The sequence below is a fragment of the Pantherophis guttatus genome, chromosome 4 (genome assembly GCF_059756535.1).
Source record: "Pantherophis guttatus breed Tessera chromosome 4, ASM5975653v1, whole genome shotgun sequence".
NCBI classification, from domain to species: domain Eukaryota; kingdom Metazoa; phylum Chordata; class Lepidosauria; order Squamata; family Colubridae; genus Pantherophis; species Pantherophis guttatus.
The window spans coordinates 109,330,457-109,356,142 of record NC_142066.1 but is presented as its reverse complement, the minus strand read 5'-3'; the positions used below and the strand labels follow the sequence as shown (position 1 = coordinate 109,356,142).

The 25,686-nt window shown below is 42.6% G+C and overlaps 1 protein-coding gene across 3 annotated transcripts in view; it reads right to left on the bottom strand.

Moving 5' to 3' along the window:
• Positions 1-787: 787 nt before the first annotated feature.
• Positions 788-25,686, bottom strand: part of NEK10 (NIMA related kinase 10) — a 213,081-nt gene continuing 188,182 nt past the window's right edge. For 2 of the 3 annotated variants that reach the window (XM_034404000.2, XM_060685795.2), the window contains 3 exons: positions 10,000-10,052; positions 9,862-9,917; positions 788-3,735 (listed from right to left, as the gene is read on the bottom strand). In XM_034404000.2, the coding sequence (XP_034259891.1) occupies positions 3,687-3,735; positions 9,862-9,917; positions 10,000-10,052 (158 nt within the window). In that variant the 3' untranslated portion in view covers positions 788-3,686. The remainder of the gene's footprint in view (positions 3,736-9,861; positions 9,918-9,999; positions 10,053-25,686) is intronic. The other variant, XM_060685794.2, reaches the window with a different exon arrangement.

Below are 25,686 nucleotides of genomic sequence, written 5' to 3'. Positions count from 1 at the left end.
AACATGATTTCCCCCTATTTTCAGTTAGGAAACATATGGTCAATTTTTGCATAAACTTTAAAATACATTTATATCCTCTTCCTCAAAGAAAAACAACTGGGGAAAAAACAAAAGGAAAATCCCAGTGTATGATCAGCCTACCACTCTGTATTATCTTCTCTGTTATGGCTGTCAGACACTTATTGCTGCTCTTTGACCACCAGCAAGAATATCCTTCCCTATCCTGGATGCAATAGGTACAGTATGAACTATGTAAAAGTTGCTGTTCTTCACATTTGATGCTGTCCCCATGATTAAGCCAGCTAATGAATCATCTGCATTAAGATGAATGAATTCTCCTATAGAGTGTCCACTTTTGGCATATAGTTGCATATAGGCGATCTTATCACTTCACACTAGAAGATAGCAAGATGTAGATGTCTTTTTATTTATGGTTGTTAACATTATTGTAAAAGGTATCTAACTCTTGCTGAACGTTGTATTTCTTTTAAACAATAGAAAAATAAAAATTAGGAAATTTATATATATTAGTATAATATATCAGTCAGCTTCATATATCTGTATTTTTATGTAGATCATCCTACATAAAAATCCTTTTATCTATGTCACCCTACATTATAGCTAAAAAGGTGTAGCTCTTTAATTGTGTGGCTCTTGCCACCATTCTTATTTTCATTCCCACCTCACCTATCAAACACCATTGGTTTTATCTCTTCAATCTGAAACTCAAGCAAAATAAAGTTTACATTAAAAGAATAATTGTAATAAGTAATAGCTATCAAAATAATAATTCTCAATACTATATTTATTTTATCGATAAATATTTTCAAGTATTAACTTGTGTAGCATATAGAATATATACTATAGAAAAAGTCATTATTGTTGCTGTAACAATACTAAATTAAAAACTGTATAGCACTTCAATTGCATTAAAAATCATTTTTTATTTTTTCCTGCTGACTCTTGAAAACATAATTGTTATAAGAAAATATAGACAAAAATAATAAGAACTTGTCTCAATTTCAGTGTCTGGAATGATTGTTCTAGGTAGAGTGTTCTGTTTTCATTAGATGATATTTTAAATTAAAAGTCACATTAAAAGTGAATGCAAATGTTTGACCATCCAATGATTTTGGTAGCCTGAGATTCTAAAGCTAAAAAGATGCCATACTTTTACTTTTATTCCCAAAATGGTAAATGCTGAGTTTTTAAGGTTATCTGTATAATTATAAACAGTTTTTAAAAAGTAATCAACATGCTTTATTATTTGAAATTTCAAAATGTGTAATCATACTCTCATATGGTTCCCATTTCAAAGGTAATTACAAATGGTACTATCAGATTCAGTATCATTTTACAAGCATTTGGTCTATCTTAAGAGCATTAAAAAATTGGAGGGAAATTTATACAACTACAAAGACCGTTAACTACACTGTGATATCAGCAGTGACAGGAAGCAGAGTTTCCTTGAAATTTATAGTATGCCTTTTATATCTGAAAAGCTGCCCCTTCTGTTGTCTGTAGTTTGAAGAACCACATGTAAATCTGCACTGGCTTAATTTGGTACAGGACAGAATCTAGGTATAAAAAACTGTGAGGGATAGACACTTTGGATTCAAACAGATTCTTGGGTAACAGTTTCTATCAATTTTAGCAAAACGTATTTGACATGACTCAGAGCTATCAATTCCTTAATTATTAAGAATCACTTTTGAGGCAATGCAGTCTGAGCAGAATTTGGCCTGTTTTTAATTTTTGACTGCTCAATTCAGTGGTTGTAGGCAGCAGCAAAACAGACTGTGGTTGTGGCTTTGTGATTGAAATCTTCCTCTTTTGTATGTGTGCCAATATCTGATACATGAAGAAAGGGGTGGGGTTTTCATCATGATTCTGTGGATAACATCTTGACCCCCCCCTTTGCAATTGTCACTGTATTATTTACTATTTTTTCTATGAAATTTTGTTGTCTATCAATATCCATCAGAATTAATACAGTTTTCATATGAAATTTCTTGAATAAAATTGTTGTGTAAAAATATTTGCCACCATGAACCATGCAACTGCTTGGTTCTATTGATTTTATTGTGGTAAACAAGCAAAATGCAAAGAAGATCCATAGCCCCTAAAACACACTGTACATACATATAGGAACCTAGCCAATCTCTGAGTCATGCAGTCTTACTGAAAATTTCAGTATGTGCATCTTCATTACGAACTTTAGCACCTAAATGTAGAAGAAATATGTGTGAAATATTACTGAAATATTACTGCCTTTTGAAAATGACAAATGGCAACGCTAGATGGTATTTTTGCTTTGTGATATTTTGTTGCAGTTTTCTTACTTTGATTTCAAAAGTTCTTTTTCATTTATCTCAAATCCATTTTATCATTTATAGAAGATTAAGATATGTTAGAATAGGCAAATCTGAACATACTTTCTTCCTTGGTCTCCCTCTATGTCTCCCTCAACTAAATATAGTATGCTATATTAAGTAATATGCTTCCTAGTAATTTAAATTACTGTAAGTGTGTAACTTCAAAAATATTGTTAACGTACATATACATTACATTTTATGTAAACAACAGTGTAACTACCAACAGATATAGTTGGTAGAATTGATTTCTTTTTCTCTTTCAATTCCCTAACACAATATTTGATGTTACCCTTCACCTTACATGTCCAAGGATTAAAGCCTATATTAAAATTTTCAAACATATTATCATTTTAAAAAGTCAATGGAATTTGGAAATATTACATCCAATCTATAACATTTACATCACTGTGGATAACCATACATTTACTAAATTGAAGATTTAGTAAAGCTGAAATATGTTAAAGGTAAAGAAATGTCCAGATGACAATAATGTGTGCATTACTATTTTACAAACATTTTTCAGAAAGACTTTCAGTTTTTCAAAAGTGCAGTGTTTGTTACATATCTAATTAGCAATAATAATTAATTAGAGTATTTAATATAAATATAACTCTTATGTTTATCTGTGGCTTTACATCTATATCTAGACTAGATATTGATATTTACTTATTTATAGAATCTAAGCATGTTCCATGCTCTAATCTTTGGATTTAACAAATGTTAGAAATTGTGAAAGTTGTAAATACTGTCTATATCATATTTGCAGCATAAATCTCAACTATTTTGAGTAATTAAAACAGTATTTGGAATGCTCATTTCTGATTCCCAAGCAATTTTTGATTCTAATATAGTTAGACTTTGTCCCCTTTCCTTAAACATTCTGAATTGCTCTCTGCCCAAAAATATATTCCATTATAAAAAATAGATTCTCTGATATTAAGAAATCTGTAAAAACTGAGATTTCTAATAAACCTGAGTATTCAACAGGTCATTCCAAAAATCAAGAATGGGCTGAAGAACTGTGCATTGTCATCTTAGTCAAAGTACTTGGAAGAAAGTTTACATTTTGCATAAACCATATCTTGACATCAAAACTATACTGCATATACCTACTGCCAGAGATATGTACTAGAGTTCTACTGCTTGATGATTCTTTGTAAACTACATGGAAGATCTGAATGATTTCTGGGTGTTTCCTTTTGTCCTGTGTTTTACGCAGTGTTTCCCTTTAGCAGTGGGAAAATAACAGCTAAAGTCGAGACATTTAGACTTTAGTAGAAAATCCGCCAATGTAGTCAAAATTCCAGGTGCTCATCTTCTGGCTGGATGATTTCTTGCGCCCCATGGATAGTATTGATACCTAAAAAAGATTTAAGAGCATTAATTATTTGTTTAATGGAATAAAAAAAATTAATAGCATTTCCATCTTGAATTAGATTAAATCTCTGCTACCAAACTGGAATATACAAGAGTGCGTTAACATAGGCAGGTTGGTCAGGTTATGATCTTGTCATCTGAGATATAATAGCACTGTCCAGCTTGCTGAAAATTAGTAGAAAGTGTAGACAGAGTGGTTTTGCAAGGCATTCTACATCTCTGTTTTGGTTACAGAGTTCAATATGCAGCAACATTTCTAAACAAGATCTTAAGAATTAGACATCCAAAGATGCTTTTTCTACCCCAAAAGTGTGAGTCATGACCTATCTGATATATGTAAAATAAAGCAAGACAGATATTCAGTTTTACTATGTAAAATGACAATTTGATTACTTGACATTCTGTTCTTTATATTTTAGTTACATTGGGGAGAAAAGATAGCTAATTCGAAAGTATATCAATTCCAAGCAGATTGTCTCATGCATAGCACCTGCAGTTAAAAAGTTAATTTTGGTTGACATCTCAACTCTGATCTTTGAGAACTTCTGCCAGGCAGAATTCACAATTTCAAGTTCACTGGATCAGTGGCATTGATTCTGTACCTAGAGTTTTGATCATTCACTGTGACTCATTTTAATATGATTAATAAGATTTAATTGATTAATAAGATTTTCTGATTAACTTCTAGCATACGCTAATCCTAATGTGAAGTCAGCAGTTATAGTAGTTATCAGGGATGGGTGGAGAAGAGTAACACTTGGTGAAATCAGAATGACAGGTTCATGCCAGATTTTTCCAAATAGTTTCATTTTATATCCTTTTGCTTTCTTATGCTAATTTTATTTGGGCAAACACTTTCAAATATTCCAACTAGTAATGTATTTTTCAGAAAGTTTTGTTTTTGTTTAAAAAAGATTTTTTACTGATAAGTCTTTTTACTGATGGGCTTTACAGAGAAAGAAGAAATGAAGAAACTATAGTGAATTATTGTGCTATTTTCCTGTGGAACTATAATCCAAATCTTACATATCAGTTGTATCTACCACTTACCTGCATTCAATTGAATGATGCATTCTATTAAGCTTAATAAGGGGGCACAATGCTCAATGGTTAAAGATACTGAGCTTGTCAGCTGGAGAGCGGACAGCCTGAATTCGAGACTTGAGTTCTGTACAATGGGGTTACTCCCGTTACTTGCCCCAGTTCTTGCCCACCTAACAGTTTGAAAGCATACAAATGCAAGTAGGTACCACTTTGGTGGGAAGGTAACAGCAAACTATGGGCCTTAAACATATAGCCATGCTGACCACATGAACATGAAGATTGTCTTTGGACTATGCTGGCTCCCTCAGCCAAGAAAGGAAACTAAGCACTATGCCAGTCAGACATGATTGACAAGGAAACTGAAGTGGTTCGGGAATAACGAGAGGCACAACCAAGCAAGTGACAACAGCTCTTTAATTTACAGTGAGACTTCAGCAAAAACTCAGAGGCTGCAGCCCTCCTTATATACAATCCTGGAGGGACTGTCAGCCAATCAGAAACGTAGGCAGGTTTGAAACTCCCGCTCAAAAGTATCAATACATAACACCCCTCCCTTCCCAGAAGGCACTGTCATTCAAAAATTTACATAATTACACACAAAATCTCGCAGGTGCCCAGGGCGAGTTCTCGTCCTAGTTGACCTGCGCAGTTCAGTGTTTGGTGGGGCGTCGAGCTGGTCGGAGGGACTTTCTGTCTCTCCTGGCTCCGCCAATGGAACCTCCTGGATTTTGTCCGGGGCGTGGTTATCCCCGGGAGTGGCGACTCGCTGGGGCGGCGCTGGAACCAGGGCTTGTCAGCTAAGTATTCTCGCGAACCCGGGCTTGAGTTAGCTGTTTTGGGAAAGTTGTTATAGTTAGGCTCGGATATGTCTAACTTTATGTTTGCTTCGCCGACTACCCTTTTTCTCAGCTGGTCTATGTGGCGCTTCCAGAGTCTGTCTACCCCAACGTCTACCGTATAAGATTTCGGGCCCGTTATGCCCACTATGGTTCCTGCAACCCATAGAGGTCCGCTGGCATAGTTGCGAGCGAACACCGGGGACCCAACCTGAAACTGTCTTAGTCCGGAGGTCTCTCCCTTGAAATTTTCGTGCGAATAGTTGGGGTGAAGCCTATCTAACATGCACCGGAGCTTCCTGCCCATGAGGAGCTCTGCTGGGCTTCTCCCTGTGGCTGTGCATGGTGTGGCATGCTGGACAGCTAAGAATTGATCTATCCTGGCCTGCCAGTCCCTGTTATCTAGTCTGGATAGGGCCTCTTTGGCCGTTCTTACAAAACGTTCGGCCAATCCGTTAGAAGCCGGGTGGAACGGGGCCGATAGGGCATGGCGGATGCCCAGTCCGGCCAAGTATCCCTCGAACAGGGTTGCTGTGAACTGAGGGCCGTTGTCAGATACTAGGGTATCCGGTAGGCCATGTGTGGCAAACAGCTTGCGAAGGGCTTTAATAACAGCCTCGGCTGTGGTAGAGGGCATTAGAATGATTTCAAGCCATTTCGAAAAGGCATCTACTACAATTAAAAACGTTTGCCCATGGAAGGGGCTGGCAAAATCAATATGGATCCTCCCCCATGGCCCTTTTGGTTTCTCCCACTCTCGGATGGGCGCTACCGGGGGATCGGGGCGAGACTCCTGGCAGGGTCTGCACTTCCCCACCCACTCAGAGATAACTTGGTCCATGTTGGGCCACCATACGTAACTGCGGGCTAAACTTTTCATTCTGACAATGCCCGGATGCCCTTCGTGCAACAATTCTAAGACCCTCGTTCATAGTTTTGTTGGCACTACCACCCGATCACCCCACAACAAACAACCACCTTGCGTAAACAGTTCGTTCCGTTTGTTTACAAAACCTTGATAGTCCCCCCCGTCCACCTTGACCGGCCACCCTTTTAGCACCCACCCCATCACAGTACGAATAATCGGGTCCCTGGCTGAGGCTTTAGCCACTTCGGCAGAGGAAATAGGTCCCAAAGTTAATGTGTCCAGTAGAAGACGGAGGCCTCAGGTGTTGGATTGGTCAGTAAGTCAGGTAGGGGACAGCGGCTGAGGGCATCCGCGTGACCCAGGGTCCGTCCAGTCGATGTACAAGCTGGTATGAATAGGCCGAAAGAAAAATAGCCCATCTAGTCAAGCGTGGGGACAGAGCAGCGGGGGTGGGCCTGTCGCCTGCCAAAAGTCCTAGCAAGGGCCGGTGATTAGTCACAAGTTCGAATTGCCGGCCAAAGAGATATTCGTGGAACTTTTTAACCCCCGCAATTGCAGCCAGAGCCTCTCTGTCCAATTGGCTATAGTTTCGCTCTGCGCTTGACAGGTTGCGAGAGTAAAACGCAATGGGCGCCTCTAGGCCGTTCGGAAGTCTATGGCCCAGGACGGCACCAACTCCTACGGGGGAGGCATCACAAACCAATACAAGCGGTAGCGCTGCGTTGTATTGGATTAGGGAACTGTCTTCCGATAGAAGTCTCTTAACTGTCTCAAAAGCGGCTGCTTGTGGTTTCCCCCAGACCCATGGTACATTCTTTCCCAATAGTTTGTGTAGGGGATCTGCGACGGTAGCTTTGTCTTTCAGGAACATTGAGTAAAAATTGAGCAGTCCAAGGAAGGCTTGGAGCTCAGCTTTGGTCTTGGGGGCAGGTGCGCTCTTAATTGCTCTCACCTTGCTTTCGGTAGGGTGGATGCCTGTGCCGTCCACCCTGTACCCCAAAAATTCAACGGAGGGGACAGCGATCATACATTTATTTTTCTTTAACCTTAGTCCCGCTTCCCTAAATCTAGAAAGGACGTTCCTTACTCTGTCCCCTAACTGACGTTCGTCCTGAGCGCTTACTAGAACGTCATCAAAATAGGGCACCACTCCGGGAAGCCCTTGCAGAAGGCGCTCCATGGTGCTTTGAAACAGGCCGGGTGCGACGCTCACCCCAAACTGGAGCCTGGTGCATTTGAATGCACCCCTATGAGTAACAATCGTTTGTGCCTCTGCCGTGGCATCATCAACTGGTAATTGTTGATAGGCCTGAGCCAGGTCTAATTTGGCAAAAAATTTTCCGGGCCCCAGGGAGTGTAGTAGATGATGCACGATCGGCACCGGATAGGCGCTCGGCTGCAAAGCCTTGTTGATCGTGCACTTGTAGTCGGCGCAGATTCTAATTGAGCCGTCAGACTTTACTGGGGTCACTATAGGGGTTTCCCACTTTGCATGGTCAACGGGAACCAACACCCCTTGTTTAATCAGTTTGTCCAGTTCCGCATCGATCTTTGGTTTCAATGCGAAAGGCACCCATCTGGCCTTGAGTCTTATTTGGGCTACGTTGGGGTCTAAATTAAGGGAGATAGGGGTCCCCACATACTTGCCCAACGTGTCCCCGAAAACGTCCTGGAATTCAGTCAGGGGACTGTCTTTTAACGATGACTTGAGCATCTGGTGGACGCCGGTGAAACCCATGCCGAGGGCTCGGAACCACCCCATGCCGAGAAGGCTGGGAAGCTGCTTTGTGACGATGGTCAGTGGCAGGTCTCTTTCGTAGTCTCCGTAGGTGACTCGGAACGTGCCCACGCCTTCGAGGGGGACTCGGTTCCCCTGGTAGTCTAGGATGCGCAGTCTCTGTTTGGAGAGTTGGTCCTTCCGGAACGACGGCAGGAGGGTCTTTAGGGTCGCCCAAGACATTATGGAGAGAGCCGATCCGGTATTGATCTCCATTGAGCATGGCTTGCCGTTGATTTCGACCACCGTGCTGACTCTGTCCTCGATTTCCGCGCTGGCCTGGTCTATGTGAATGCTGCGGCCATCTCGAGGTTCAAATTCGCGCCGTTTTTTCGCGCCGCCTTCTCTCGTTGGTTGTTTCTGGCGCGTTGATTCTGGTTGGCTGCGGCGCTCACATGGTTGGTGTTTTCTGGGCAGAATGGCTCTACAGACTCGCGCCAAGTGCCCTTTTTTCTCGCAACGCCTGCAAATAGCCTCCCTATATTTGCAGGACAGTCTGTCATGGTGCCCTCCACAGCTGGGACAGCTTCGCCGGGGGCTGCCAGTGTCCTTTCTCTGGTGCTCCGTTCGGAAAACGTCTTCATCCAACTCGGACTCCGAGCTGGATCCGGCGTCTTCTCTGTGCACCGGGGCAGACTTGGGGTTGTCTTTGCTGGTCAGCGGACGCTGCAGCGTTTCTGCGGCTTTTGTGGAGGCTTCATGAGCCCTGGCCTCGTCTAGGGCTCCAGCAAGCGTTAAGTCAGGCTTGGCGAGCAGGCGCCGTTGCAGCCTAATGTCCCGGACACCACAGATGAGTTGCTCAAGTAACGCGTCGTCCAAGTCTGTATAGTCGCAATGGGTTGCGGCTTTTCTCAGGCTGGCCATGTATGCGCTGACCGGTTCTCCTTCTCGCTGTACGCGCTGTCTGAGTTGGTATCGTTGCACGAACTTGGAGGGCACGGGAGCGTAGTGAGCCCGGAGCGTGGCCATCAGGGTGTCCCAGGAAACGGTCTGGACCGGCGTTGGCTCGCATAGTGACTCTGCCATCTCGAACACGTCCGGTCCGCAGTGGCTTAGGAAGAGGGCCCTCTTCCGATTAGCGGAGAGCCCTTGCATGTCGCTGGCTTCGAGCGAGCATTCGAACCTCGTCAGGTACGAGACCCATTTTTCGCGGGTCGGATCAAAAGGCTTGGGCGGAACGTAGGCAGACATGTTCGGTATGCCTCCTGTAGTTCGCCTCGTCGCCTAGCTGAAGCTCGTGGTCTCACTGGTTCGCTTGTTGTGACCTCAATCCCACCCTCGTCGCCAATGAAGTGGTTCGGGAATAACGAGAGGCACAACCAAGCAAGTGACAACAGCTCTTTAATTTACAGTGAGACTTCAGCAAAAACTCAGAGGCTGCAGCCCTCCTTATATATAATCCTGGAGGGACTGTCAGCCAATCAGAAACGTAGGCAGGTTTGAAACTCCCGCTCAAAAGTATCAATACATAACAGAAACCTTTATCTTATTAAGCTTAATATGACCTGTCATTAGAAAAAGAATTAATACTTGCATTCAATAACTTCATCTCACTTTAACATTTCCTTTTGAAATGAAACTCACCTGCTTGAGGTAAAATTGTAATATCCACATTCCTCCAGAACCTCTTCAATTACAGTCTAAAAAATGAAATATACTGTTTCATTATAAATTTTTCAAAAGATCTAAAAATTGCTTACAATACCAGAAACAAAGTCTAACCTGCATTTGTTCATATGTCATTCCTTCATCCATGTCAAAAGTGCCAAGAAGACCTATAAATATTTAAATTATAAAGTTGGATAATTGAAAAGATATTTATATAATTTATATAAAAATAAAAAAATTTCAGCAGAAAAAGCTTTTTAAAAATAGAACAATATGGAATAATGTAGAAATAATAATAAAACATTGGGTTAATCGGTTTATTTACAAACTGATAAAATATAGATATATTTTTAGTTACAGATCTTCTCTAGGATTAAGAGGTCCAAATGTATGCTCATTTCAACAGCACTAGTTTAGATGTTTTAAATACTTCCTTTCATTTTAATAAATAGCAAATTTTGTTATTGGAACAGTTGTGTGTCTTGTCCCAGGGTGGTTGTTTGATCTCTTTTTATAGTTACAAAAGTGTAGCTATCATGTCTCCCATAGTCGTCCTTTTCAGTTCCTGCAACCGTTCATTATTTAGCCTCCATTCCCCTAATCATCTTTGTTGCTCTTCTCTGCACTTTTTCTAGAGTCTCAACATCGTTTTTACATCGTGGCAACCAAAACTGAATGCAGTATTCCAAGTGTGGCCTTACCAAGGCATTATTAAGTGGTATTAACACTTCACGTAATCTTCATTCTATCCCTGTTTATGCAGCCTAGAACTGAGTTTGTGTTGGCTTTTTAGGCAGCTGCTGCACACTGCTGACTCATATTTAAATGAGTCCACTAGGACTCCAAGATCCCTCTCACAGTTACTACTACTGTGTACCACATATACTGTACCTGTGCATTTTGTTTTTCTTTCTTAAATAAGGAAGCTTACTTTTTTCACCATTGAATTTCATTTTTTTTAGATAGCACCCAATGTTCAAGTCTGTCAAAATCCTTCTGTATCTTAAGCCTATCTTCTGGGATGTTGGCTATTCCTGCCAGCTTGGTGTCATCTGCAAATTTGATGAGTTCCCCATCTGTCCCCTCATCCAAGTCATTGATGAAGATGTTGAAGAGTACTGGGCCTAAAACAGGGCCTTGGGGTACTCCACTGCATACTTCCCTCCATGTAGGTGCAGTTCTATTGATGACTACACATTGAGTTGGTCAGACGGTTACGAATCCATCTGGTGGTGATTCAGTCTAACCCACATTTTTCTACTTTATCTAGTAGTAAGTTATGATCTACTTTATCAAATGCCTTACTGAAGTCCAGGTAAATTATATTGACAGTATTCCTCTGGTCCACTAATTAGCAAAAAAAAGTTTTAAATACAAATTTAAGAATTTAGAAGTATATATACAATACTGTATATATTTAAATAAACAACAAACAAGTGATTAAAACTTTAGAAAGTTGCAAATGGATTAAAGATTTAAATGATCAAAATCTAAAGGATCTGGATAAATTTGAAATTAATTATAAAGAATCTTTCTCATGGGAAGTGTTGCACTTAAACATTGAAAGCAGCCCGTTAGTAGTTACAATAACATAACAAGTTAGAAACCAGGAGACCATGAATTCTAATTCTACCTTAAATATGAAAACTGGCTGGGAAATTGGGCAAGCGACATATCATAGCGTTCAGTCTTTCTGCCCCCCCCATTGGTGCTCGGGTGAAATGCTGAGCTGAGCCCTTGGGATGACCCTATGGATTGTAGGAACTCCCTCCAGAACTTTGCTGTGAACTGGACCCCTCGGTCAGAGATGATTCTCCTGGGGACTCCATGCAGGCGGTAGATGTGTTTCAGGAACAGTTTGGATAACGGGCGGGCTGAGGGCAGTCCGCTACAAGGAATGAAGTGTGCCTGTTTGGAGAATAAGTCTATTACAGTCCAGATCACTGTATTCCCACTGCTCCTCGGTAGGTCTACTATGAAGTCCATCGCAATCTCCTCCCATGGTCTTGTCGGCTCAGGTACTGGTTGCAACAGTCCAGGTGGGCAATCTGGCCTTGTTTTCATCGTGGCACAAATGGTGCAGCTTTTTACATAACTGTCCACGTCCTTTCTCATGTGGGGCCACCAGAACTGCCTTCGTACTAGGTGCAGAGTCTTTAGGAACCCGAAGTGTCCTGCTGGTTTAACGTCGTGACTCCTCTTGAGGATCAGGGTGCGTAAAGTCTGTGGGACATAGAGCTTTGTCCCTTTCCATGCTAGGTCGTCTCTTTTTGTCAAGAGATGTTGATTGTCTCGGAACCAGGGGTCTGTCAGTGTTTCATTTTTTAATTTTGCAGTTAAGTCACTTGCAAGTTGGCCCTGCTGGTCATGTTGTTGCCGTCTGGTGATCACTTGAGCCGCTGCTTGGGTGGAGGGGATGATGGCATTCACTACTTGCTCCCGCTCACTGTTGTATTGGGGCATTTGGGAGAGGGCGTCAGCCAGGAAATTTCTCCCTCCTGGGATGTGCTTAAGCTCGAAATTGAAACAATTGAAGTATTGAGCCCACCGGACTTGCCTGGGCGACAGTTTCCGTGGGGTTTTTAGGGCCTCCAGGTTTTTATGATCAGTCCAGACTTCAAACGGTTTCCGGCCTCCCTCTAGTAGGTGCTGCCAGGTCAACAACAACCATCTTACTGCGAACGCTTCCTTCTCCCACGCCGCCCATCGCCTCTCTGTGTCGGTGAGTTTGCGGGAGGTGTAGGCGCAGGGTTGTAGATCACCTTGACTGTTCTTTTGGAGTAATACGGCTCCTACTGCCACATCACTTGCGTCTGCTTGGATGACGAAAGGTTGTTCAGGATCAGGGTGTTTTAAGACAGGTTCTTTCGCAAACATTCCCTTTAGCGTCTCGAATGCCTGTTGGCAGATCAGGTCCCACTGCAGGGGTTGTCCCGGGCGGGGTTTCGTCGCTGGGCTTCCTGTCTTTAGGAGGTCCGTCAAAGGTTTGGCAATTTTCGTGAACGAGGGGATGAATTGTCTGTAAAAGTTCGCGAAGCCTAGGAAGCTTTGCAGTTGTCTGCGGGTGCGAGGGGGCTGCCATTGTAGAACTGATTGGACCTTGGCTGGGTCCATTTCTATCCCCTCGTTTGATACTCGGTAGCCTAGGTAGTCTAGCCGTGATTGATGGAAATCGCATTTTGACAGTTTGACATACAGGCTTGCCCTCAGCAGTTTTTTCAGTACTTGGCGGACGAGGGGTATGTGTTCGTCTATGGTCTCCGTGTAGATGAGAATATTGTCCAGGTAGACGAGGACCCCTTTGTATAGGTGCTCATGTAGGACTTCATTTATCAACTGCATGAACACTGCCGGGGCTCCTTGCAATCCAAAGGGATTGCCTTGAATTGGAAACTACCCAGGGGGCAGTTGAATGCTGTTTTCCATTCATCTCCTGCCTTGATGCGTACTTGGTAATAAGCTTCTCGAAGGTCTAGTTTGGTGAAAACTTTTCCTTTAGCTACGTGGGCTAGCATGTCCTTCATGAGGGGGAGGGAGTATAAGCTTCTTGTGCTGCGAGATTCCCCCCTCTTGCAGGCCTGGCCCTCTATGTTATCGAGGGCCCACTTTAATGACGGATCTTGGGACCCCGAGAGGTGGCATGTCGCAAAAAGGGGATTGAGAGGTTTTTTAAAGACTTTTTTAATTAGACTTTTAAGGGGTTCTGAGGGTGGGGGAGGTTATGTGCGTTTGGGGGAAAACCCACGGGGGTTGGAGACCAGTCTGGCTGCTATTAATGGTGCCATAGGGGGTACGGACTCTGGGGAAAAGGGGACTGTTAGAATGCCCTCTAGTGAGGGCTTCTCTATTAACACGCTGAGTGGGAGGGGCAGGTATGGCAGGAGCAGGGGGCCATATCATGTGGTGGGGGCACGTGCTCGCTATCTCCGAGCGATTGCATGCCCCGGTCCCCTTAGCTCTTCCCGTTCCCCAGGCTGCTTAGAGTCTCAGCGCCCGAGTCTCTGGCTGATGTTATGTAATGCCAGGTCCGTAGTAAATAAAGCCCCCCTCATTTGTGATCTTATTCAGGAGGGGGGAGCGGACCTGGCAGGTATCACGGAGACCTGGTTGGGCCATGAGGGGGGGAGTTCCCCTCGTGGAGATGTGCCCATCAGGCTTCCGTGCATTTCATCAGCCGAGAGCTCAGGGCAGGGGCAGGGGGGGTGGCGGTCATTTTAAAAGAAGGTCTTGATCCGAGGGAGACCACTGTACCTCAGATAGCCGGATGTGAGTCCCTTTTTGTGAAGTGGGGTCGTGGGGCGCAGATGGGTCTGTTGATCACGTACCTGGCTCCCTGCCACGTAGCAACGACCCTGCCCGAACTCCTCAATGTTATAGCCGAGGTGGCGGCTGATACCCCCAGACTTGTGGTCATGGGGGATTTCAACCTGCCATCCATCGGTGAGACATCTGACGTAGCTCGGGAGTTCATGGCTTCCATGACGGCCATGGACCTGACCCAAGTAATTCACGGCCCTACTCATATGGGGGGACACACTCTGGACTTAGTTTTTATCTCTGGTCAGTGGTTGAGTGGCCTTGATATAGGGGATGTAGATATTGAACCCTTGTCATGATCTGACCACTCGCTCCTTCGACTTGACTTTCTGACCGCCGTACCCCGTCGCAGGGAGGCGGAACCGACCAGGTGGTTCCGCCCCAGGCGCCTGATGGACCCTGATAGGTTCCAGATGGAGCTTTCCTGAGACTCTAGCTCATGACTCGGCTGATGACCTGGTGGCCGCCTAGGATAGGGCGGCTGCCGGGGCTTTGGACCGGGTCGTGCCTTTGCGGCCTCTGACCCGGCACCGAACTCACTTAGCTCCTTGGTTTTCCGAGGAGCTGAGGGTGATGAAGCGCCAGAAAAGATGCCTAGAGAGCGGTTGGAGGGCCAGTCGTTCCGAGTCTGACTTGACACTGGTAAGGTCTCATATTAAGACCTACCTAGTGGCGATAAAAGCGGCGAAATCTAGCTATTTTGCCGCTCTTATCGCGTCATCAGATAACCGCCCAGCCGCCCTGTTTAGGGTGACCCGCTCCCTCCTCCATCTGGGAGCGCGGGAGGACCCCTTGCAGGGCCAAGCTGAGGATTTTGTACAGTATCTGGATGATAAAATAATTCAGATTCGGGAAGACTTTGCCGCCGACTGGGTTAGTTCAGACGAGACGACTGAGGCAGGCCTTGAGAGTGTTATCTGGGAGGAGTTCGATCCTGTGGCTCCCGAGGACGTGGACAGGATCTTGGGGCGGCTGAACGCAACCACATGTTTATTGGACCCGTGTCCCTCCTGGTTGGTGCTGGCTTCCCGGGAGGTTACACGAGGCTGGCTCCAGGGGATTATTAACGCTTCTTTGAGCGAGGGTGTCCTGCCGGCCGCCTTGAAAGAGGCGGTGGTGAGGCCTCTCCTCAAGAAGCAATCCCTGGATCCGGCTGTTTTTGGCTAACTATCGTCCAGTCTCCAACCTTCACTTTATTGCGAAGGTTGTTGAGAGTGTGGTGGCGCGACAGCTTCCCCAGTACCTGGATGAAGCTGTCTATCTGGATCCGCTCCAGTCCGGCTTCAGACCTGGGTACAGCACGGAAACGGCATTGGTCGTGTTGGTGGATGATCTCTGGAGGGCCCGGGATAGGGGTTCTTCCTCTATCCTGGTCCTATTAGACCTCTCAGTGGCTTTTGATACCATCGACCATGGTATCATGTTGCGCCGGCTGGAGGGACTGGGAGTGGGGGGCACCGTTTTGCGGTGGTTCTCCTCCTATCTCTCCAACCGGTCGCAATCTGTGTTGACAGGGGGGCAGCGGTCGACCCCAAGGCGCCTTGTTTGTGGGGTGCCGCAAGCGTCGGTCCTCTCGCCCCTCCTGTTCAACATTTATGTGAAGCCGCTGGGTGAGATCATCCGTGGTTTTGGAGTGGAGTTCCATCAGTACGCTGATGATACTCAGCTGTACATTTCCACCCCAGACCATCCCAATGATGCCTTGGAAGTGATGTCCCAGTGCCTGGAGGCCGTGCGGGTCTGGATGGGGAGAAACAGGCTTCGACTCAACCCTTCCAAGACCGAGTGGCTGTGGCTGCCGGCGTCCCAGTATAGCCAGCTGACGCCATCGCTGGTTATTGGGGGCGAATCATTGGCCCCCACGGAGAGGGCCCGCAACTTGGGTGTCCTCCTGGATGTGCGGCTGTCTTTAGAAGGGCATATGACAGCTGTGGCCAGGGGGGCTTTTTGTCAGGTTCGCCTGATACGCCAGTTGCGCCCCTTTCTGGACCGGGACTCCCTACGCACGGTCACTCAAGCACTCGTCACTTCTCGTCTGGACTATTATAACGCTCTCTACATGGGGCTCCCCTTGGGGTACACCCGGAGGCTCCAACTGGTGCAGAATGCGGCTGCGCGGGGGATTATGGGAGCGACGGGGCGCTCCCATGTGACTCCTCTCCTGCGCGAGCTGCATTGGCTTCCGGTGGACTTCCGGGTGCGCTTCAAGGTGTTGGTGATCACCTTTAAAGCGCTCCATGGCTTAGGGCCAGGGTACTTACGGGACCGCCTTCTGCCACCAATAGCTTCCCACCGGCCGGTTCGCTCCCACAGAGAGGGCCTCCTCAGGGTGCCGTCGGCCAGACAATGCCGGCTGACGACCCCCAGGAGGAGAGCCTTCTCTGTGGTGGCACCTACCCTATGGAACAATCTACCCCCAGAGATACGAGTGATCTCCGACCTTCGGATTTTTCGTCGGGCCCTAAAAACTCATTTTTTCCAGTTAGCCGGTCTGTCTTGATTTTAGGGTTAGTTTAAAAATTTTAATATTGATTTTAATTGACAAGTTTTAAATAATGGGCCAAATTTATAAATTATTTTAACTTTATTTTTTAACTGTGATGTTTTGTATAGATGTTTTTTATCTTGGCTGTTCACCGCCCTGAGTCCGAAAGGAGAAGGGCGGTATAGAAATTTGAATAAAGTAAAGTAAAGTAAAGTAAAGTAAGTTGTGTACGCAAATGGCGTTGATACTTTGAAAATCGACTACCAGTCTCATAGAGCCGTCCTTTTTCTCTTTAAACAGGACTGGTGCCGCTACCCTTGGTTTTACTGGCTCAATAAATCCCCTTCGTAAGTTCTTGTCTATGTAGTCCCGCATTTCCTGCATTTCACGGGGTGTCATGGCATACATTTTAGGTTTGGATAGTTTCACTCCCGGGATAATCTTGATGGCACAATCGGTCTCGCGGTGGGGGGGGCAGAATGTCACACTCGGCCTCGCTGAATACCTCTGCAAGGTCTTGGTACTCCCCTGGGATCTGATCTGCATTACAAGCGCTGGCGGGTGCGGCTGCCAATTGCTTCGCTGTACCTTTTGGGAGGGACCCTTGTGTTGGTGGTGTTTTCTTCTGCAGTGGCGGGCGGCTTTGGGGTCTCAGCGTGGGAGGGAATTCTTCTGGTCGGGGTGGCAGGGGTTGGGGGCCCTTTGCTATCCTCAGCCTGCGGGTCCCCTCTTGCCACCAAATGATTGGGCCCCATTTGTCCAACCACCAGAGTCCCAATATGACTGGGTCTGTCATCTTGGGGGCTATTATGAAGTGGATCGTTTCCCAGTGATCTGCTAGTTCCAGTCTCACGGGTTCAGTCAAGTGTGTGGCATACGCTCCCCCCACTAGGGACCCATCAACTTGCTCAAAGCGAATTGGTTGTTTGAGCTTTTTAGCCCGGATTCCCAATTTTAGAACTGTGGCTATGTTAATTAGGCACCGTGTGCTACCAGAGTCTATTAGGGCTTGGAAAGTCCCTTGGGCCCCTGTTTTGGGGCTGTTAGGCGTATGGGGAAAAGAAAAGGATGGACGGGTCCACTCACCATCGGGTCGTCCTCGCCTTCGTCCTCCGTGTCATAGGGTTCGGGGGACTGCATCTCCTTCATCTGGGATTCCTCTGGTTTCGGTCAGGTGAGCGAAAAACTCCGGGCTTTGGGGAGCTTTTCGTGGTACATGGGTGGCGCGCTTGGGCCCTTGTTCCTGTCGTGCTTTGGGCAGTGGAGCTGGTCCCGGTCTAGGGGTTCCACATCTTGCTGCTATGTGGCCACTCCCCCCACATCTGTAGCATTTCAGTGGATTCCGTGGGGCATTTGGTCTCTGGGTGGGTTGTGACGTTGGGGTTTCTCGTCTGTTGAGTGGCCCCTGGTCCGGTCGGCCTCTCTCCTTTCCATCTGGTGGTTTCGACATGTCGTTCGCCCACAGCCCTCTGTCGACTTTTATCGCTACCCGGAACCATTCAGAGAGTCAGTTTGGGATGTCCCGATAGGCAGTCACTTGAGAAATTCTCTTATCTAGGCTTGTTCTTAAAAAATACACCAGCAATCGCTCTGGTAGGGGAGGCAGTAACTCAATGACTCTCCTGAATTCACGGATATGTTCTCTGATAGGCTTCCCCTTCTGCATTAGGCTTCTTAGCTTGTCTTCCACATAGGGGTCCTCCTCCTCGTCCTCATAACGGGCTCTCAATAGTTGCAAGAACCCATCCGCATCTTGCAGCTGGGGGCCCCTGTTTTTGTAGAGGGATGCTGACCACCTCTTTGCTTCTCCCTCCAGCCCTTCCGAGATAGCATTCACTAGGGCTCTGGGGAAAGGATAGAGGTGTCCAATAGCTCTATGTATATCTCAGCTGAATCGAGGAATTGGGCGAGGTTGTCTGGGTCACCATCGAACTTCCCTCTGAACTGGGGTGGTTCCTCTCTCTCTACCCTCTCCTCTCTGTGCTGAGCTCTGTAAGGCCGGCCTTGGTGTTGATAGTCATCTGCCTCGTCTCTCATCCTGGGGTAGGGAGGTGCTGCCTCGTCTAGGCTTCGCTGCTTGCTGGGAGGGGGGGGACCCATGGATGCGTCATTGGGCTCCTCCTCCTCCTGCTGTGGAGGGGGGAAGGGCTGCGCCTTGGCCTATGGCCTCTTGGATCAACAGCCCAGACTGGTTCTCTCTTTTCTTTGGGTCTGCAGGATGGCCCTTCCCCCTGAAGGGTGGCACGGTCAAATTTCTCTTTCAACTCATCTATGGGGCTTTCGAGTGGCTTCCTTAGAATTTCTTGGTGTTAATTTGTTTTCTGGCTTGTTCCCATTCCCATAGCCAGCTTGCCCTGCCCAATTCACTTAGGGGTTTCCCTTTGTCTTTCACTTTTGGAAAGGGAAATTCAGCCTCGGAGGCTTTTGGCACAGTCCCAGGGTACTTATCTGGCTCACGCTTCTTTGTTTGAAGTTCTGCCGATGGGAAAGGCGGGAGAGTTGAGCCTTCGTACTTTCCAAACTGGCTGGGATCATGGCCGCTTCTCCTCCTCCCGTTGCTCGAAGCAGGCTTTCCTCTGAGAGCTTGGCTTCAGCCAGTGTCCGGAGATAACCTCCAGTCCGACCACACGTCTGGGAGGGAACGGGGTGATTTAGAGTCAGCCAGCCTGGCTTTGGAGGAATCTTGGCTGTCTGTCAGGTTTCATTGCTATCTTAAATAAACTTCATTCTCAAACGCAAAGTCTCTAATGAATCTTTTTTCTTTATTTAAGAATAGAAAACGACATGCCTGAACTCTGCTGCAGCCAAGATTGGCACCTCCTTCCAAACCCCTCCCTTTCCGTTCTTCAACCCCAATGTCTCATTGGTCACCATGCAGATCCATCTCTTCATCCCATGCACTTTCTTTTCACAGGAATTTCCCCCCTCCCTCTGTTGCCCAAGTAACGCTATCTGCTGAAGAGCCAGGAACTAGGTGAAAGTTCATCCCAGCATTAAAGCAAGTCTTTCTGTGTCTTTCATTGATTCCATGTCAGCGCTGAAAGAGATCATAATTTGGATCGCTGACATCAGTCTTTCCAGCCCACAATGTCATGCTCAGGCAACAAGCTGGTCATTCAATTCTTTCAGAACCAATAGATCATCACTTCACATTGATTTTTAAAAAAAGCAGAAACTGCAAGAAACTTGCAAGAAAAGTACTAGGAAAAAGAAGTCTGGACACTAGAGCATGGGTGTCAAACTCACGGCATCACTTTGTTGTCACTTAGCATTTTGCAACATTTTTTCCTTCGTGGAACTGGGATGGGTGTGGCCTACGCATGACGCATCCAGCCTGTGGTTAGCCAGTTTGACACCCCTGCACTAAAGGGAACTAAATATTTCCACTGAAGAAGAAGAACATGCAAATTTGACTAAGGGTACAGTATAGCACAAAATATTCTAATACTGGAATTATTGGAGGACACTTTTGAAAAATGGATCAAAAAGTTAATATTAACAATGTCAATAGCTATATCAGCTTCTGTGGATAGACTATATCTAAAAGATGTTATAGAAAGGAATATGTTTTATCTGATAAGACAGAGACTAAATTGAAGGTGGATTTACAAATGACAAGCTATAAGAATGAAATGCAAACAGAAGTTACACTGGACATACAAAAGGAAAAATGTTGATGTTTAATAATTAAAAGATACATACAAATAATACACCAAGAGAGTGACCTTCTATACTGAACTCACAAGAGACTTTAAAGCTTGTGAGTACAAAGAAAAAATGGGAAAAAAAAGTTCTATGACATTATTTAAATGCACTAAAATTAAGATTGTTAGAAATAAAAGGAAGAAACAGTTGGGTTATTATTAGTTTTTCCATACAAGAAGCACACCCAATAAACAAATCTTACTTTATTATAAGGTTACATTAACAGAATCTCGTAAGAATTAAAGTACTTCTATTCTTTTTTTTAGTCTCCAGAAAACTAGATACTTCTGAAATGCTTTTCTTCTTCTGTGCACTGAGGTGTTTATTCTCAGGCAGTTGCCTAAACTGTGGGTTTCATCCTTCTCCCAAGATCATTCCTATATACCATTACATCCATTAAACTTCTTGTTGCTCTCCCTAAAACCATAATTTCAAAAAAATGATATAACTCTTAAATTTGCTATCTGGCACATTCCATCTTTTGTACAATGTCACACTGCAGTACCATTTTTAGTTTTTGTTATTTTACTTTTCTGAGTCATTTTATGAATAAATTATCAGATGACTGGCCGCAATAGAAGCCACTTTTGGCATGCCTCCCTTGACTACGTAGGGGCAACAAAAAGGGAAGTATTTATTAGTATTCATAGCACAGGCAGCCAGATATTCAGACTGGATTTGACATTTTTATCGACCTATCAAGTCCTTCCCAAGGATCTTGTAAGCAGATAGTGATGTTTGATGATGTTAAAGGTATTGTGGCAAGATTTCAGCTATTCTGAGTAAAACTGATGATTTTGTGAATGCTGACAGTATTCAAGTGGTCCAGATCTTTTGAGATTGCATCCAAGTCGTCTATTACTGTTGATACTACCTTTGCCTTCTTTAGCCACAGTTGTTCTATTTCTATTTGCAGATCTTTATATTTTGGTGTCTTTTTCTCTAGTTCCTTCTTTCCTATTCAGCTACCTCCAGGTATTGCCACATCCACAATCCATACTTTTTTGTTTTTCTTATCGACAATTGCTTTGTTTGGTGTGTTACATGGCATGTACCTATCTGTTTGAATTCTAAAGTCCCAGAGCACTTTAGCTTCTTCATTTTCTCTATTTTATTTCTTGCTTGCAGGTAAACGGTAATTCTTGCAAATCTTCCAATGCATCATTGTTGCTATTTTGTCATGGCATTGTTTGTAGTCAGTCTATATGATCTTCTTCAATCAGGTGATGCATTGTTTCCTTCAATTTCTTTGCAGAGGCAGTACTTGCTGTCTTCTCAATTCTGGCTTTGAATGCATTCACTCTTAAGGCTTGGTCTTGTGCAGCTAGAATTAGCCCCTCGGTCTCTTTCTTTCCTGCTCTTAACCATTGCCAGGTTATTATCTGCTTTGCTTGCTAATTATTATTGTTGTTAAGTTTATTTACAAAATATCTTGCAATCTGAGATGACTCTGAGTGGCACAGGTATTTCATGAAAATTAGAAGGAATTAGAGTGCCTCCCAATAACCTATATTCAATTCAAATATTGTTCTATTTTTATAATTTCATTTCTTCTCATTTTATGTTTATATTAACAATAAGTATATTTACTTGAAAATAAGTTCAATTGAGTTCATTTCTATTGTCCAAAACTATAGGCTTAAAAGAATAAGAAAAAAATTACTTGGACTTTTCAATCAACATCTGCTTCAATTTTTTAGGCTGCTATCTGAAGATATGAAACTGAGATTAGAAAAAGCCAATGCAATGTTGGAATATCTGTTTCAAAATTAGTTAGTGTCAAATCTTTATAGTTTCCTTAAAATAATGAGTCGAATAAGCTTTGGGGGTAAAATTAAAAATTTGGGTAGGTGGCCCATTATGAACCATGTCTACAATTATACTTTCCAGCTTTACCGATATTCAGATATAGATTAACAGAGTTGGAAGGGACCTTGTAGGTCATCTAGTCCAACCCCTCCGCCCAAGCAGGAGACCCTACACTATTTCTGATTTTAAAAAATGGCAGTCCATATTCCTTATATACTTATGAGACATAATCTTTTAAACTTTCTAAAACTCTAAAAGTATCAGATATAGTATTACACTTGTTCTTAACCAAAAGACTGAGAAGTTAGGATTCCCTTTATACTATTCATTTTCTTCTTGTCCCTTTCTCTTTTAATTACATTATACTACTTAACAATCATATTGATTTTATACATTCTATACATTATCATATTTGTTCTTTCCATTTTCAACTTCACCCCTATTTTTATTATCCATTATTTCTAGTCTCTAGCCAATTATACCATTTGTTCCAGATTATATAATATTCTGTATCTTCCTTTTCTTTGAGCTCTTCTGTTAATTTGTCCATATTCTAGGATTCTAGGATTCTTTCTAAATTCATTCTAGGATATTTTTTTTATCAATTCTTCTTCTGTTGGTATGTTTTCCCTTTTCCAATTTTGTGTGTATGATATGCATGCAGCTGTTATAATATGTAAAATCAAATATTTTATTTCTTTGGTGTATTTTTTGGTAAGTATTCCTAATAAGAATGTCTGGTTTTCCATTAATAGGTTGCTCTGTTATTTTTTCTAACCATTTCTTAATCTTAGCCCAGAATTTTTTTGCAGCCAGACACGTCCACCAAAGATGATAATATGTTCCATAGCTCTTATTGCATTTCCAACATACTGGAGAGTTATTCAGAAACATCTTTACAAGTCTAGCTGGGGGGAGATGCCATCTATAGCACATCTTCAACTGGTTTTCCTTGTATGCTGCGGACATGGTTAATTTTTTATTTATTTGCCACTTTGTTTCCCATCTCTCCAATTCTATTGTGTGATTAATTTTTTTTGCCCATTTGATCATTGTATCTTTAACTACTTCCTCTTCCATCTTATATCGCAGTAAAAATTTGTATATCCTACTAATTAATTTCTCCTCTGTGCCTTGTATAATTTTATCAAATTCATATTGCTCAATTTGTACTTCACATAATTTTATATCTTCTTTATATTTAGACTGAATTTGCATGTATGTCCACCAATCAATTCCTCTATTAAGATCATGTTCCAATTCCTGTTTCGATTTCAAATTTCCTTGTTTTTTTAGTATCTCTATATCTTATTATCTTATCCCATTCAGTTAAATTTGGATGTTTTAATGCTTCTATAGGTGTGATCCAAATTGGCATTTTTGTGTAATATTGTTTTTTTTATTTTTAACCAAATTAGTAGCAATGCATTCCTTAGTATATGTCTTCTAAAATAGCTATGTCTTTTATGTTTTTCATCCCAAAGGAATGCATGCCATCCCGCTTGTAGGTCATATCCCTCAATTGCTAGTGTTCTTTTATCCCTTAACTCTGTCCACTCTTTTAGCCAGGTTATGCAAGAGGCTTGATAATATATTTCCCATTCTGGGAGTGCTACTCCTCCTTTATCTTTTGTGTCTTGTAGAAATTTAAGTCTAATTCTCGGTCTTTTTCCCTGCCATATAAATTTAGTAACTATTTTATTTAAGGCTTCAAAAAAGTTTTTCTCTAATTTTACTGGTATAACTTGGAATAGAAATAGTATTTTTGGCAAAATATTCATTTTAATCGTGGCGATCCTCCCCAATAGTGAGATCTGTAGGTTTTTTCCAATTTTCTAAATCTTTTTTGATTTGCTGTAGCAATTTAACGTAATTGAGGAACATCTTGCAATAAACCAAATCCCTAAATATTTTATTTTCTTGGTTATTTGTATTTTTGTACTACATTCTAATTCTTTCTCTTGTTTCTTTGTAAGATTTTTGGTTAATAATTTAGATTTATTTTTGTTAATTTTGAGTCCCGCTACCTCACCAAATTCTTCTATTTTCTTAATCAATTTTGGTCCTGATTCTAATGGTTCCTCCACTATAAACACCAGATCATAGGCAAAAGCCTGGACCTTATATTTTTCTTTCTTTATTTTTAACTTTTTTATTTCTTCATCCTCTCTAATTTTCTTCAGAAGCGTTTCTTTTTTTTATATAAAAAAGTTTTTATTTTATAAACAAACAAACAATACATAATCAATCATTCAATGTGTCATCTAAGTACATCTTTTGTGTCTTCTTCTTACTCCTCCAGTATTTATATCTTAATATTATCATTTCATTTATTATGACATTTCCCCCACATTTCTTACTTCTCTATTAACACTTCTCTATCTTTTTATTTTATTAAAAATTTTACAACAATTTTATCCCCACACAACCTTCAACCTCCCCCTCCCCACACACACCCCAACTTCCCAGAGCAAAAACAGGATATAACATTTAACAAACTTTAAATAAACTAAAATATGCTAACTTACTACAAGATTCAAAACTCCCTCACGTTCTTTAACTCCCCCTTTAAAAGTTATTCATCAACCTTCCTTTTATAAATTCTTTTATCACATTTCCCATTTGTTACTAAAATCCTTTCCATACCTTCTTTTTCAGCATTACTCCCTAGTAGAATTCTAAATTAAACATTTATCCTCTTTAATCATTCATAAACCACTTGCCAATTTCTGATTGTTCATTATTACTCCCTTGTAAAATTCTAAATTAAACATTTTAAAACTTTCTTTAAAGTATATCTTTTTTTAAAAAAAAGAAAAAATATGATTAATCCATCGAGTTATGTCTAACTTAAACATTTCATCATATATACCTTTTAAAAATACCATAATCTTAGATTAAACATTTTAAAATCTCTTAATACATCAATATGACATTCTTCAAAATATAAGTTTCAAAACAAAAAAAACTATCCATTAAATTTTACGTTAACCATTTTAATACTTCAATAAATTTTAAAAAGCTATCCAATTTTAATAAGTCTTTTTATTTCAATAAAACATTAAAAGAAATTAATCTTCCATTCTTCCTTTCTTTTTATATTTTTTCCAGTCCTTCTTCTTCAATAATACTTTCTTCCTCAGCATTGCTCCTCCCCCTGCTTTTATTTTCGAGAATTTTTCCCTTCTCCATTTTTTTGCAAACTTTCTTTTTTCTTTCTTTCTTCTTCAGTCTTATTCCTCCGCCACAATCCTGTTCTCTTCGCAAAGTAATTCTTTTCGGTAAAAACACCTCTTCAACTACGATTGAGAATCCATTTTTGTAACAAAGTTGTAAAGTTTCACTTCGAATCTTCCTTTTTGTATAAAAAAATCCCAACATCTCCTGACAATTTTCCATTTGTCTGTATCAAAACCTTTGGAGGAATATCTCTCAATATTTCCTGGTTACACTCCTTCAAGCTTCTCTGCTTTTCTTTCTTAATT